The sequence below is a fragment of the Palaemon carinicauda genome, chromosome 14 (assembly GCF_036898095.1).
Source record: "Palaemon carinicauda isolate YSFRI2023 chromosome 14, ASM3689809v2, whole genome shotgun sequence".
NCBI lineage: Eukaryota > Metazoa > Arthropoda > Malacostraca > Decapoda > Palaemonidae > Palaemon > Palaemon carinicauda.
The window spans coordinates 136733061-136750003 of record NC_090738.1 but is presented as its reverse complement, the minus strand read 5'-3'; the positions used below and the strand labels follow the sequence as shown (position 1 = coordinate 136750003).

At 42.9% G+C, this 16943-nt stretch overlaps 1 protein-coding gene across 2 annotated transcripts in view; it reads left to right on the top strand.

Annotated features, from left to right (window-relative positions):
- The window catches only part of Uba4 (Ubiquitin-like activating enzyme 4), a 28943-nt gene extending 13475 nt beyond the window's left edge, over positions 1 to 15468 (top strand). For both annotated transcript variants that reach the window (XM_068386740.1, XM_068386741.1), the window contains exon 2: positions 13984 to 15468. In XM_068386740.1, the coding sequence (XP_068242841.1) occupies positions 13984 to 15339 (1356 nt within the window). In that variant the 3' untranslated portion in view covers positions 15340 to 15468. The remainder of the gene's footprint in view (positions 1 to 13983) is intronic.
- Positions 15469 to 16943: the final 1475 nt, after the last annotated feature.

Below are 16943 nucleotides of genomic sequence, written 5' to 3'. Positions count from 1 at the left end.
AGAGCGTCGTCTACCCACTCCAGGCTGGAACCTAGACGTAGTCTTAAGGTTCCTTATGTCACCTAGGTTCGAACCTCTCCAGTCAGCTTCCTTCAAGGACCTTACCCTCAAGACTCTTTTTCTCGTCTGCCTTGCAACAGCGAAAAGAGTCAGTGAGGTTCATGCCTTCAGCAAGAACATTGGTTTCACGACCGAATCTGCAACATGTTCTTTACAGCTCGGGTTCTTAGCTAAGAACGAACTTCCTTCACGTCCTTGGCCTAGATCGTTTGAAATACCTAGCCTCTCCAACATGTTAGGTAACGAGCTAGAGAGAGTTCTTTGCCCTGTCAGAGCTCTCAAATTTTATCTTAATAGGTCAAAACCTATTCGAGGACAGTCAGAAGCCTTATGGTGTGCCATCAAGAAACCTTCGAGGCCCATGTCCAAGAATGGGGTTTCGTATTATATAAGGCTTCTGATTAGAGAAGCCCATTCTCATTTAAAGGAGGAAGACCTTGCTTTGCTGAAGGTAAGGACCCACGAAGTAAGAGCTGTAGCTACTTCGATGGCCTTTAATAAAAACCGTTCTCTGCAGAGCATAATGGATGCAACCTATTGGAGGAGCAAGTCAGTGTTTGCATCATTTTATCTTAAAGATGTCCAGTCTCTTTACGAGAACTGCTACACCCTGGGACCATTCGTAGCAGCGAGTGCAGTAGTAGGTGAGGGCTCAGCCACTACATTCCCTTAATCCCATAACCTTTTTTAACCTTTCTCTTGAATACTTTTATTGTTGTTTTTATGGTTGTTACGGTAGGCTAAGAAGCCTTCCGCATCCTTTTGATTTGGCGGGTGGTCAATTCATTCTTGAGAAGCGCCTGGGTTAGAGGTTGTGTAGAGGTCCTTTAGTAGGGGTTGCAGCCCTATATACTTTAGCACCTTTGAGTTGATTCAGCCTCCAAGAGGAACGCTGCGCTCAGTAAGGAAGACGAACTTAAAAAAGAGGCAGAGTAACGGTTCAAGTCGACTTCCTTACCAGGTACTTATTATTTCATTGTTATTTGAGATAACTGTTATATGAAATAGGGATACTTGCTATCCTTTAATCTTGTACACTGGTTTTCACCCACCCCCCTGGGTGTGAATCAGCTACATGATTATCGGGTAAGTTTAATATTGAAAAATGTTATTTTTATTAGTAAAATAAATTTTTGAATATACTTACCCGATAATCATGATTTAATTGACCCTCCCTTCCTCCCCATAGAGAACCAGTGGACCGAGGAAAAATTGAGGAGGTGTCAACAAGAAGTACTGTAGTACCTGGCCACAGGTGGCGCTGGTGAGTACACCCCCTTCTAGTATTGTGATAGCTGGCGTATCCCTCCATAGAATTCTGTCGGGCAACGGAGTTGACAGCTACATGATTATCGGGTAAGTATATTCAAAAATTTATTTTACTAATAAAAAAGGGATTTTGACGAAGGAAAAATCTATTTCTGGGGAGAGACCTGTGGCGCCCGGTGAAAAGAGTCCTTCTTATATACCTTTTCTGATAAAACCTTCCAATTATACCAGAGAAAGATAAAAGCATGGAATGCTGAGGTTACAACCCTCGCGCGAGCACCTTTAGGGTGTCGTGTATAAAGCAAAGGCGCGTGAAATCCACTATTCACAGGTTGTCTTCCATTTAGTTAATTCCTTCGTCAAAGGGATGGGCCGATACAAAGGCCCTTGCCAACCACCAGCGCCACACCACCCACGCCACGACGCGAGCGCCATCTGAACAACATCCTTCTGTATTGGCCATGATGGCTTGGAAAGGAAAGGGTGGGATTGTGTAAAATAAAGGGGAAGGGTTTCACCGGGCGCCACAGGTCTCTCCCCAGAAATAGATTTTTCCTTCGTCAAAATCCCTTTTCTGGGTCGATCTGTGGCGCCGGGTGAAAATGTACCAGAGAATGCCTTCCAAGCCCAACAATAACTAATTTAATGAGGGGAGAGAAACAACACCATGTAAAGAAAACCATAAATAATTAAGGTAAACAAACATGATAACAGGGAATCCTCCGAGTATCAGAGGAAACATGCTACAAAACTGACATGGCTAAGAATATCCCAACCCTGTAACAACGGTAATCAATAATAGTTACAAACATAACCTAATATGTAATAAACTTAGGGCTAACGAACTACCAAGGAAGCGGCGTCGTGGTGCGAGTGGCGGGTAGGAGGGAGAAGAAAAGAGATGGATGAAAGGAAGAACAAAAGATCACTGGGGAGAGATACGGCTCCCAGCTGCAACTGTTGGGTATTTAAGAGCCTGTAAGTTCATTAGATAGTGGCGTTTGAAGACCATAGGAGATTCCCAACCCGTGAACTTTATAAGGTCATCAAAGTCCATCTTCTGGGGGAAATGATCCCGGATTGGCTTGTCAAACGAAGTATAGGATCTATAGCCTAATACCACGTATGGGAATGGTACCTCCTTGTTCCCTGATAAACAAGGGGCCAGACGATCGGGTAGCAGTCGTGGCTAAAAAGGCCCTGAGAGTGGTGACCGGACATAGAAAAGTATCTTGGAGAAGAGGAATAACTTTCCAAGGGGACCACCTATTTTGGGGGTTAACGGCCGAATCATATTGGCGAATTGTCGAGTCCCTTTTGACTGATTCGATGAAGAAATCGTTTTCCGGTTCAATGTTCGAGTCTCTACGAGCTGCCAACTTCCTGTAGTCCACAAAGTTAGGGTTTTGGACATCCTTGAGTAATCCGACACAGTGAGTTTGGAATACTCGGGTCAGTTTGAGGAACGGAATCCGGATGGGACGGAGTTTCTACTCGAGGAGGAGAGGAAACCAACTGTTCTTGGGCAGTGAGGTGGTACTAAAACCACTGCGCCCCGGAAGGAGCGCAGTCGGTGTTAAAGTTTTTAGAAGATTCACTGGGAGAGATAGGGAAATCTTCCTCTAATGGTTCCAATCCCGGGGTAATGCGTCCATGGCATGAGCCCGAGGGTCCAGGATTGGGGTCACATAACAAGGTAGTTTGTGATTGATCTGAGATGTGAATAGATCTACCTGGATGCCTGGAACGAACCTGAGTATCCACCGGAGTGAAATTCTGACTCCAGGGAACTCGTCCTGGATAGTGAGCCCGTTCTCACACCCTGGCCTCCCGCTAGGTGAGGTGCTGACAGGAACCAGTTCTTTTCTGTTGCCCAGGCGAAGAAAGTGACCAGGACCTGATTCAGGTTGGGTGACTTGGATCCTCCCCTGTTTCCGTAGTGTACCTCGTCTGTGCTGTCTGACACTACTCTGATGTGGGTCGACCTCGGAGGAGTCTCTCTCTTCAAGGTCAAGAACACCGCCATGGCTTCGAGAACATTGATATGGGACTGTTTCATGGCTAGTGACCAAGAACCTGAAACATCTGATGTTCGGAGAAATCCCCCCATCCACTTAGAGACACGGCTGAATGGAATGTCACTTGTGGAGGTGGGAATTGTAGAGGAACCGCTTTGGAGAGGTCCTTCGGTTCGGACCATGGGCGTAGTCTCATTTTCCCGACAGAGGGGATCTACGAGACCTTGTCTTCTTATAGGTACTGTAGCTCTCTTTCTCCAAAATCGATTGATGTCTTGAGTTTGGCTTTTATTAGGAGATCTGTTACTGAAGTGAATTGGGAAAGGCCGAGGATACTTTCTAGGCTCTTTGGACACCTGTTTGTGCTTGAGAAATCCTTGATCTTGGAACCTATTCCTCTTACTTTTGGAAGGGAGAGACAACGTGTGCTTCGAAAGGTCCCACTGAATGGCTAACCATTCTAAGTGGCCTGATGGTTGCAGGCGAGACTTATGGAGATTGACCCGAAATCACAGGTTGTCGAGCGATCGAAGAAATTCCTTCGTAGCTCTGTTACCTTCTATGGCCGGCCGGGCCCAAATGAGCCAACCGGCCAGATAAGCAATGATCTGTATCTCTTGGTTCCTGAGTTGTTCTAACACTGCCTCTCCCAGTTTCGTGAATATCCTGGGATCAATGTTGAGGCCGAAGGGCATGTCTTGAACACAAAGGCTTTCCTGCTTAGGTGGAAACCCAGATAAGAAGAGAAGTTTCGAGCTATAGGCGCAAGCTAATAGCGGTCGGTAAGATCGACAGAGGTGGTGACGGTCCCACGGGGAAGTAAGGTCCATACCTAAGAGGTAGTCGTTTGATTGCTTTTTCTTGAGTAACCCTGTGGTGTACTCTTTCAGGACGGGAGTGTATTTCTGGGAGAAGGTCACTGGCGGAGGAGGAGGACCTTGAGGCCATTTTCATCTCAAACCGTTAGAGACTATGCTATGATCCCACAGACCGAGTCCAATGGTCACGAAAGTGGTAAAGTCTTCCCTCTACCAGGACCACCGCGTTGTGAGGGAGTGAATCTAGGTCCTTCCCTTCTCCGAGCCCCCTTTTTCCTAGGTCCGCTTTGATGTCGGGACTGTCTTCTACTCCTGTAGCTTCCTCTCTGGTGTCCATGAAAGGAGCCTGAGGGTTTGGATCTAGGGCTGCATGCAGGCAAAACATCCCAACGGAGTTGGGCTGTGTACCTGGGGAATCAGTGAGGTAGACCACCTGATGATGGGGGGTCAGATACAAAATCGTCGAACCAGAGGAAGGCTGTGATGACGAGTGGGAAACCGACTATCAATTCCTGTCTGATAGAGGTCTCAGACAGAACGTACTTCCCACAACTGACCCGATCAGACCAACAAACGTGTAGGTCGAACTGGAAGGGCAGAGCCTGGAATTATCGTACCCCCCAGGCTGACAACATCCTGGTCCAGACAGATCGGGCCTGCCCTTTAGGAAATAATACCGTTACCTTCGGTACCTTGTCTAATCTAACCAAGGCAATCTCTTTCAATCGAACGAATCCGTTGAATGGGAATTCTAGTACCTGGGAGTAAAATCTAGGTCCCCCAGAGGGAGGACGTCTATGCCCTCCAGATTTATGGTACCACCTATATCCGAGTTCCTGAACGGCACTGACTCACCACCATACCTTAGAGCTCGTCATAGCCCCTTGGATTTCCTTAGTATGTGTTGCTTTTAGCCGTCACCGTTTATGCAGGGTAACATGAACATTAGGATCCTTTAATGGTCCTAGGTCGGTGACGTAGGTAATTGCAAAGCTGAAGGCTCAAAACTCATCCCCACATACCTGCCCGTCCATGGGGTCGTTGTCCAACCTTAGAGAGGACACTCCGAGGAGATAGGGACCTCTAGATGGAGCATTCCTTCCCAACTTCGATACCCAAGGGTGGAGAGCCTCTCTTTGCAGGCCAGAGAGAATCATCATCATCCTGATGGGAACCATGCAGGCGAACCTTCTGTAACACAAAGGGGACATAAGTCTGGATGTTCCTTGAACTTTGGTTAGCGATCCCATTCACAGGCTGGGATCAGCTGTATACTCTTAAAAAGCCATTTTAATGACAAGTTATTTAATGTATTATCTTCTGGGGTATAGTGCGACACTTGTATTCATGAAATGTGACACTGTTGGCGCATTCGCCACTGGGTGGAAATTTATTTCTATATGAACACTATGTTGTATGGATATTTATCCATATCTAGACATAGTTAGAATTGACTATGCATAAATATAGGCATAATTAATGTATTTCTATTTGAACACTATGTTGTATGGATATTTAGCCATATTTAGACAGTTAGGATTGAATATGCATAAATATAGGCATAATTAATTTAATTCTATTTGAACACGATGTTGTATGGATATTTATCCATATTTATACATAGTTAGAATTAAATTCATGCATAAATATAGGCATAATTAATTTAATTCTATTTGAACACGATGTTGTATGGATATTTATCCATATTTATACATAGTTAGAATTAAATACATGCATAAATATAGGCATAATTAATTTAATTCTATTTGAACACGATGTTGTATGGATATTTATCCATATTTATACATAGTTAGAATTAAATACATGCATAAATATAGGCATAGTTACGTTCATAAATAATTTTTTTTTTTTTTTTTTTTTTTTTTTTTTTTTTTTTTTTTTTTTTTTTTTTTTTTTTTTTTTTTTTTACAGGTAAAACAAAAGATTGGCCACCCGTGGTCTGAGTGATCTCCGACAACCATCCCCGGTACAAACAAAGGTCCGTCATAGTGACAACGTGAACCAGAGGAAATCTAATATTAACCTCAATGCTGATCGCCTGTACGATATCCGGTTAAGCCGGAGATTCGATGAAAAAGAATCGTAATGACGATATTGTGATAATTCATGAAAAAGGGTTCATACCCTGATTCTGAGCGTCTGATTGATCTCAGTTTGTACCGGAGAACCAGTGACAAAGGTCCGGCAACGTGAAAACGTGATCCTCATCGGTACGATAACATTCTCTAAAACTGAATGTCTGTGTTATCTCCAGTGAAGCCGGATATTCGATGAAAAAGGGACCGTAATAATGAAACTGTGAAATCCTCATCGGTATCACATTGTTAACTCCGGTTCTGGACGTCTGCTTGATCTCTGTTTGTATGGGAGATCCGGTAGCAAAGGCTAGCCCCCGTGAGATCGTGACCGTCACCGGTACGATACCATTAACCTCAATGAATGTTTGAGTTATCTCCAGCGTAGCCGGAGATTCGATGAAAAAAGGGGCCGGAAAGGTGTAATTGAGATCAAACATGACAAAGGTTCGTGTGCAAAAAGGTCTCAGCCGGAGTCTGAGTGCCGGATTTCACCGTTGCACTCCAAATATCTGACTAGTTCTCACCCAATGAGTATCCATTATAGCGGCGTATAACTCAAGGCGGAGCTAAACATAACTCAAGGCGGAGCTAAGGGTGTCGGTATAAATCGAACCCTATTAATGACTCATACACCAACGTTCCTACTAATAGTGTTAGCTATATTAACAGTAACCACATCAATAAAACGTGTATAACATTAAACGTACTATCATCAACTCTGATAATAAGAGGAGGCCTGAATAACTCGTGAACGTATAAAAACGGAGAACGGGAAAATCACCTCCCTTACTCGAGCTAATAAACGAGCACCTTATGTTCTCCTCTCAAGGTTACATAATAAAAGCTAACATCACACAATAATATAAGGAAAGTAAAATAAAACTGATTGTTTTTATTTTATTTTTATTTTTTATTTTTCCTTTTTCTTTTTCATTTTTAGTCATTGTAATAACCAAAAACGAAGAATAACATTTTAAGGCCCACCCACCTCCCCGCAGGAGACAGGTCGGGCAAAGATGATCTGAGGAACAGAAAACGGGAATGATTCCAAGTAACACCCTGTAAGGGTTGTTAACCATCTAACCGCACAATCACCACACGTCGGTTGCCTTGAGTTTTGAAAAATTCTGCTGGACGTCAGAGACTAAGCTATATATATATATAACTGCCTGGTAAGTATTCATAAAACTTTGTTTTTAAATATTTAACTTAGCCGGTGAATATATAATAGCTGCTGCTCCAGCGGCTCGACAGAAAACACACACAAAAACTCGCGAGCGATCGCTATGAAGGTTGCGGGTGTGCCCACCAGCGCCAACTATCGGCCAGATACCGCATATACATGTAAACAGACCCAATTTTTTCTCTGTCGGCCTTAACGACAAGACGTATCAATACTCGCTGTATAACCTGGAGTTTTCTCAACATATTTGGTGAAGTACTTCCTTTTGGTTTGAGCTTTCGCAGTGCAGGTGTTTTATCTTCAACTTAAATCTTGAACTCGTTTTTGGATAGATTTAATTTTTGATGACTTTGGATTGTTTTTTGGACTTTCTTTGACTTTTAAATGGCCGACCCTTCCCTTAGTACGGAAGTGTGTTTTAGGCTTTTAGCAATTATCTTATTACGTTATAAATTAATTATAGATTTTCCTCTATATATTTTATATCTCAATCGCCTTTATTAGGCCTCTTCGATTAGCTTTCCATTTATAATAAACATCAAGATAAATTTTAATGATTTGTTTATATGCGACCTTTCCTGAGAGTAGGCGGTCCTAACTTGGAAACCGAAGTTAAACAACGTTGAGCCCTTTCAATCGTAAATAACTTTTACAGAGCAAATGATTTAAAACTTATTAAATGAATATTATTTAGTAGATATTTTATGAAAGATTTTCTTTGAATAGTCTTCGTACTGTTTCAAAGATGAACTAACGTTTAGTTTATTTATGCTACGCAGTTTGCGCTCTATCGTTACGATAGAGAGAGAGAGTATCACGGTTTCACTTTGCAGAAAGAGTAAATCGATTCTGACGTTTTGTTCATTCTTCTTTCAAAGCTTAAATGTTTTAAATACTATTTTAAAGGAACTTTTTAATTGAAAAACCTTTCAGTTTTTTCCTTTGGTCAAATAACCTGTTTATTGACGAAAGGTAAGTGGGCTCTTCTCTTCGGTGCGAAATCAAGAGAGAGAGAGAGAGAGAGATAGAGACGGAGAGAGAGAGAGGAGAGAGAACGTTCCGATCTTTATTCTCGTCCCAAGCGAGTAACGTTGTTCTCGAGTCAGTTTTTTTTTTTTTTTACTCTCGTCCCTAGTCTCTGTACGGGGAGAAAGGATAAAACGTTTTTAGTTTTTATTCTCGTCCCAAGGCACTGTACGGTGAGAGATTGAAAACGTAGTTTTGAATGAACTAGTGTTTAGTCTCCTTCCCAGCCACTGATCTTTTTATCTTAAAATATGTTTACTGTTTTTTGCTTGTATTAATGTGCTTACATTATACGACTGATTTCGCAATTATAACCTTTTGATGAGGGTAGAATTGCGTGCTTCAGGTAGAAATCAGTTTTATTCATACCTAATGTGAATTGTTAAAAAATTCGATTTCAGTGAAATAAGTGCAAAACAGAAAACCGTAGTGATAAAGTGATAATTGCGCAAAGTGTTATCAGTGTTGCGACCGAGGGTTCGTCTGTTCGTGCCTGTCATTCGCCTAGTCCGAGACCTCTTGCAAGCTCCCAAGCCCAGGGGAGAAGTAATGTCGTACGACTTATGGGTTCGAGAGGACTTGATCAGCGAACAGACGTTCCCTCTATGGTTTCAGGCGTGTCTCATCAACACCGCCCCTACCATAAGACGAGCGAGACGATTTTCTCCTCGTCATCCGAAGGCTTTTCGCATAAGAAACCGTGGAACAAGGTTTCGAGGTCCTTTAAGCGAAAGTCAGTCCTTTCAGGACAGGTCCAGCGTCCTGGTTTTAACTATTAGGACAGCTCTTACCCTATGCAGTCATCGGAAGACTGCTCGCCGCCTAAACAAAAGCGTAACACAGGCTCCGATAGTCTTTTCGTAGGCAAGGTTTTGCAGTCACAGACGTTACCCTCGTCTCTTACCGCAACCATTCCCGTTGATCCTAAATGGGTTGTACGGCAAGACATGCAGAATAAGCTTGCCTCTCTTATGGAGGACTATTCTGCTGAGCAGGTTCACGATGATCCTCGCCGCTTAGCTGATCGAGATCCTGGCCGTCAGCCGCCCAAACGAACCTTTGCTCGTCCTGTTGACGTTGACGTTACAAAGTCACGTCAGTCACGTTTTGTAGAGCCTCACTCGATGCAGTCCAGTGTTGACTTTCAGCCGCTTGTGGACGTTCAGCCGCTGCCGCATGCTCTTGTTGACGTTCAGGACGTTCGCCAACCAGCGAAGTTGACTTGTTTTGACGTTGAGCGTCAAGCACCGCAGTCAAGAGTTGTTTTGACTGCTCAGTCTAGGCAGTCAAGGCAGTCTCGAGTTGACGTCGAGCGTCCTCCTGCACCTGTTGGTTGTTGCTGTTCAGTCCTTTAAGCAGTTACATGACATAGCGTCCTTGACTGCTACTGTTGCTCCTTTGCGTGTGGACTCTGCTTGTCAAGCATTGCCACCACGGCAGGTCTCTCCCTTGCTTGAGACTCGGCTATTGTCGGACAAGCTTCCTTCAGATGAGGAAGTTGCTGTTCCCCCTCCTACTGATATTCCCTTGAGGACTCTGTCAGACGGAGAGGAGCCTAAAGCTGCTCAGCCCTCTATGGACTTTAAATAAATCATGCTGATTTTTAAGGATCTTTGTCCGGATCTTTTTGTAACTGCTGCTCCTCGTTCGCCTAAACGTCAGAGTTTACACTAGGCCTAGCTACTTCGAAGCCGTTGTTTTATAAGCTAGTGCTCTCTCGCTCTTCTAAGAGAGCTTATACGTTTTCTAGGCGACTGGTTTATCACCAGGAGGAGTTTGGGGGAGACAGCCTTTGCTTTCCCTACTTTTAAGCTGGCTTATAGAGCGAGAGTCTGATATGACACGGGAGAAGTTCTCGGCTTGGGAGTTCCTGCCTCTGCCCAGATAGACTTCTCAAACCTCATAGACTCTCCCTGGCGCCTGGCCATGAGACGCTCCAAGATTTAATGGTCGACTTCAGAGCTAGACCATCTCCTGTTAGGAGTTTTTTCGAGCGTTTGAAGTTTTGCTGTACAATTATGTCATGCATAAACAAGGCTTTCAGGGATGGCTCCAATGATCTGACAGCCACGTTCTCTGCAGGAACAAGTCCCTCAGGGATGGCTCCAATGATCTGGCAGCCATGTTCACTGCAGGAGTACGTAAGAGGCAAGTGCGCTCAATGTGTTCATTGTCAAGACAAACTTCACGATGAAGTCTACCAGGCTGTCTTGACAGCATTAATGGAAGGCGACTGGATGGTCTCTCTCGACCTTCAGGAGGCATACTTCCACATTCCTATACACCCGGATTCCCAACCGTTTCTGAGGTTTGTTTACAGGAATGTGGGGTACCAGTTTCGAGCCCTGTGCTTTGGCCTCAGTCCTGCTCCTCTCGTGTTTACGAGGCTCATGAGGAATGTGGCAAAATCCCTCCATCTATCGGGGATCTGAGCCTCCCTGTACTTGGACGACTGGCTTCTCAGAGCATCGTCCAGTCTTCGCTGTCTGCAGGATCTACATTGGACGTTGAGTCTGGCCAGGGAGTTGGGACTTTTGGTCAACCTAAAAGTCCCAACTGATCCCATCCCAGATTATTCTATATTTGGGGATGGAGATTCGCAGTCCAGTTTTTTTCGGGCTTTTCCGTCTGCCACCGAATAGAACAAGCCCTGCTCGAAGTCCAACTAATGCTGAAAAGAAAACGTTTGTTCAGTCAGGAGTTGGAACAGTCTCGTAGGGACTCTCTCATCCCTGGAGCAGTTTGTCTCACTAGGGAGACTACACCTTCTGCCTCTCCGGTTCCATCTAGCCTCTCACTGGAACTAGGACAAGACGTTAGAGACGGTATCATTCCCAGTCTCCGAACCAGTAAAGGCATGCCTGAAATGGTGGGACAGCAATATCAGTCTGAGAGAGGGACTATCCCTAGCAGTCAAGAACCCAAACCACGTGTTGTTCTCAGACGCGTCGGATTTGGGTTGGGGTGCGACCCTGGACGGTCGGGAATGCTCGGGTCTGTGGACCTCAAGTCAGAAGAGCATGCACATCAACGGCAAGGAGCTATTAGCAGTCCACTTGGCCTTGATGATATTCGAAAGCTTCTTCGAAACTAAGTGGTAGAGGTCAACTCAGACAACACCACAGCTTTGGCGTACATCTCCAAGCAAGGAGGCACACACTCCTTCACGCTGCTCGAGATCGCAAGGGACCTTCTCTTATGGTCAAGAAATCGAGGCATCTCCCTGTTGACGAGATTCATCCAGGGGGACTTGAACGTCTTGGCAGACTGTCTCAGTCGGAGGGGTCAGGTGATACCCACGGAATGGACCCTCCACAAGGACGTGGGCAAGAGTCTTTGGGCTACTTGGGGTCAACCCACCATAGACCTCTTTGCCTCCTCGTTGACCAAAAGGTTACCAATCTATTGCTCTCCAGTCCTAGATACAGAAGCAATCCACATAGACGCGTTTCTACTGGATTGGTCTCTTCTGGACTTATATGCATTCCCACCATTCAAGATAGTCAACAAGGTACTGCAGAAGTTCGCCTCTCACGAAGGGACAAGGTTGACGTTGGTTGCTACCCTCTGGCCCGCGAGAGAGTGGTTCACCGAGGTACTTCAATGGCTGGTAGACTTTCCAAGAAGTCTTCCTCTAAGGGTAGATCTGTTACGTCAGCCCCACGTAAAGAATGTCCATCAAAGCCTCCCCGCTCTTCGTCTGACTTCCTTCAGACTATCGAAAGACTCTCAAGAGCTCGAGGCTTTTCGAAGGAGGCAGCCAGTGCGATTGCAAGAGCGAGGAGAGCTTCTACCATTAGAGTATACCAGTCGAAGTGGGAAGTCTTTCGAGACTGGTGCAAGTCAGCATCTGTGTCCTCGTCCAGTACCTCTGTAGCCCAAATCGCAGATTTTCTTTTACATCTGAGAAAGGTTCGCTCCCTTTCAGCTCCCACGATTAAGGGCTACAGGAGCATGTTGGCTTCGGTTTTTCGACATAGAGGCTTAGATCTTTCCAACAATAAAGATCTCCAAGATCTCCTTAAGTCTTTCGAGACCTCTAAGGAACGTCGTTTGGCAACTCCTGGATGGAACTTAGACGTGGTCCTAAGGTTCCTCATGTCAGACAGGTTTGAGCCATTACATTCAGCCTCCCTGAAGGATCTCACCCTCAAGACACTTTTCCTAGTGTGCTTGGCTTCGGCTAAAAGGGTCAGTGAACTTCATGCCTTCAGTAAGAACATCGGCTTTTCTACAGAAAAAGCCACTTGTTCACTTCAACTTGGTTTCCTGGCCAAAAATGAACTGCCTTCTCGTCCTTGGCCTAAATCTTTTGATATTCCTTGCTTATCAGAGATCGTAGGCAACGAACTGGAAAGAGTATTATGTCCTGTTAGAGCTCTTAAGTTCTATTTAGCTCGTACTAAGTCATTACGAGGTAAATCTGAGGCATTATGGTGCTCAGTTAAGAAACCATCATTGCCTATGTCAAAGAATGCTTTGTCATATTTTATCAGATTTTTAATACGAGAAGCTCATTCTCACTTGAATGAGAAAGACCGATGTTTGCTTAAGGTTAAGACGCACGAAGTTAGAGCTATAGCAACCTCCGTGGCCTTCAAGCAAAATAAATCTCTGCAAAGTATTATGGACGCGACTTTTTGGAGAAGCAAGTCGGTGTTCGCGTCATTTTACTTAAAAGATTTCCAGACTCTTTACGAGGACTGCTACACACTGGGTCCATTCGTTGCAGCGAGTGCAGTAGTGGGTGAGGGTTCTACCACTACATTACCCTAATTCCAATATCCTTTTTAATCTGTCTCTTGAAATGTTTTTAATATTGTTTTTTGGGTTGTACGGAAGGCTAAGAAGCCTTTCGCATCCTGGTTGATTTGGCGGGTGGTCAAAGTCATTTCTTGAGAGCGCCCAGATTAGGGGTTTGATGAGGTCCTGTTGTATGGGTTGCAGCCCTTAATACTTCAGCTCCTGGGAATCTTTCAGCATCCTAAGAGGATCGCTGGGCTTCGTGAGGAAGACAGACTAATAAGGCAGAGTAATCGTCTAAGTCAACTTCCTTACCAGGTACCTTTATATATTTGGGTTTTGTTATGATATAACTGTCAAAAACTCTAAGCATATACGCTGTAAACTTAATTAACTCTGGTCTCTACCCACCACCATGGGTGTGAATCAGCTATTATATATTCACCGGCTAAGTTAAATATTTAAAAATGATATTTTAATTATAAAATAAATTTTTGAATATAGTACTTACCCGGTGAATATATAAATTAAAGGCCCCCCCTTCCTCCCCGATAGAGACCCAGCGGGATGAGAAGAATTGGGTCTGTTTACATGTATATGCGGTATCTGGCCGATAGTTGGCGCTAGTGGGCACACCCGCAACCTTCATAGCGATCGCTCACGAGTTTTTGTGTTTTTCTGTCGAGCCGCCGGAGGCTCAGCTATTATATATTCACCGGGTAAGTATATTCAAAAATTTATTTTATAATTAAAATATCATATTTCAGATGGACGAATGGTCAAAAGATGACCTCATTCGCGAACTAAAGAAAAAGGAGGAAGAGAATGAAATTTTGAGACAAAGGTTACAAAAGTATGAAGACTCAAGCATAGAGTCCATACAGGCTAATAAAGTAAAGGATTTAAATGACTTCTCCCTCATTCCTAAAGATGTTTCTAAACTGAGCCACGAAGAAGTTGCGAGGTATTCAAGACAATTGATATTACCCGAACTGGGACCCAACGGACAAAAGAAATTGGCTGGTGCTTCGGCACTAATTGTAGGATGTGGTGGCTTAGGATGTCCAGCGGCAATATATTTAGGTGCAGCAGGTATAGGTCGTCTAGGTCTTATCGACTATGATACCGTCGAGTTGAGTAATTTGCACCGCCAAATATTACACACTGAAGCGAGAATAGGAGTATCCAAGTCTGTCTCAATTGCTTCGTCTGTAAAAGCACTTAATAACAATGTCGAGATTACTCCTTTTGATGTCTTGCTAAATAGTGAAACAGCATTGCAAATCATTTCAAAGTTTGATGTAGTGTTGGACTGCACTGATAATGTTGCCACACGATACTTGCTGAATGATGCATGTGTGATAGCTAACAAGCCATTGGTGTCCGGGTCTGCTCTTCGGTATGAGGGGCAGCTAACGATTTATCACTTTAATGGCGGTCCCTGTTTTCGCTGCATTCACCCAAAGCCTCCTCCACCAGAAACTGTAACCAACTGTTCGGATGGAGGTGTTGTTGGAGTTGTACCTGGAGTTATTGGATGTTTACAGGCTCTTGAAACCATCAAGATCATCACTGGAATGGGTGAAACTTTGTCTCAGAGACTGCTGCTCTTTGACGGCTTAGAGGGGATGTTTCGAACCGTCAAACTACGTGGTCATAAGACTTCCTGCGATGTGTGCGGCGATAATCCAACCATTACTCAACTGATAGACTATGAACAGTTCTGTGGATCCAGGGCATCAGATAAAGACAAAGGCCTTCATTTGCTTGAAAAAGATGAGAGAGTTAGTGTTAAAGCATACAAAGATTTGCTTATTGAAGGCACTCCACACTTACTAATTGATGTTAGGTTACCAGTTGAACAAGATATTTGCAAACTTCCAAATTCAGTGAACATTCCTTTGAAGGAGTTGAAAAAGCCAGAAAGCATTGCTGTTATCGAAAACAAGTTATCATCCCTTGACACGGAGAAAATTTATTGCCTGTGTCGAAGAGGTAATGACTCACAGTTAGCTGTGTCATATTTGCAGTCAGTCCTACCCAGAGACTGTGTTATCAAAGATATTGTTGGGGGTTTGACAGCTTGGGCACAAAAAATAGATCCTACATACCCAATTTATTGAATGTCAAATGATTTTATATTATATAATTTAGTTTTATATTAATTGTTTTATCAGAATATTTAATCTAAGCAGTGTATTTTGTACATTAATGAAATTAATTACATGGAATTAAAGTACAGTATCACATCATGTGATGTTTCATTAACTTTACTAACATTTCATATAATTTTAAATGGGTTCCCGAAATAATTTTAAATGGGTTCAGTTTGGGTATGACTCATTACACTGAGGTTTAAGGCTACAGCCTTCTAAATTCTTTTGACTGTGTATATGGTACATCCAGTAAAATTATTGTAATACTTGTAGTACAGCATCTTCATAGTATAGTATGAGAGAAGTATTAATGAATATTAGTGTAGTGTTTATTTCTACAGGATTGTATATTGTTCTTAGATCTGTTGGATGAAATTTGAGTTTGATTTAGCCATGAATGCCCATCTCTTTCCTTTCCTTATTAAATAAAAGTTGTTGGTTTTGATAAACAAGTTCTGTAAACAATGCATTGTATGACAGCGTTCAAATCATTGTTCTCGTGTATCTTTACCTTGATGCAGTCCATAATTTTTCAGGTTAATAATTTGTCCATATCCAAACATAATTTTTTTAGTGGGCTGTGCCATATGCATTAGGTTGAATCTTATTGATCCTGTATCCATATTTTGTAGTTTTTTATATTAACCCTTTTACCCCCAAAGGACGTACTGGTACGTTTCACAAAACTCATCCCTTTACCCCCACGGACGTACCGGTACGTCCTTGCAAAAAAATGCTGTAAAAAATTTTTTTTTCATATTTTTGATATTTTTTTTAATAAATTCAGGCATTTTCCAAGAGAATGAGACCAACCTGACCTCTCTATGACAAAAATTAAGGCTGTTAGAGCAATTTAAAAAAAATATACTGCAAAATGTGCTGGGGAAAAAATAACCCCTTGGGGGTTAAGGGTTGGAAATTTCCAAAGAGCCTGGGGGTAAAAGGGTTAAGGTTCTATCTTATTTAGAGCATTATTAGTGCTTTGGTATTGCTATATTCCCTTATATTTGTTGGCCTTATAGACTACCAAAAGAGCTTCAATTGGATCTTTTAAAGACTGTCTCTTTAATCTTAATGGACCCCACCACTGGTGATGATTCTGTAGGACTACAGTGTATGCTGGTCTTACGATCATTTAAGCCTTAGTGTTGGCATCACCAGCTAAACATATTTAGCCTGCATTTTAACTTTTCCATTTTTTCTGGTCAGTAGTTTTTCTTTTACTCTCCTTCACCTATGGACTGTTTGATACAATACTGGAAACTTTGGCTTGGACATTTTCATGCTAAACCCATCATTATTATATTTCAGAATAGTGTTGCCTATGAGAATGCATGTAGCAATGAACTTTCAGTGAAACACATACCTATATACCTTTAGGGTTAATATGTAAATGATATCATAGTATAAGTGGGCGATATTGTTTCTCTCATCTAATTATAATTGAAGTACATTAATAAATACTTAAGTTAGATTAATTTTAATTCTAATTTAGATTTTTCTCACACTGACTGGCCATTTCATTTACTAATCACCTATTGATTATTCATCATGGGTTTAGATCTGAATAC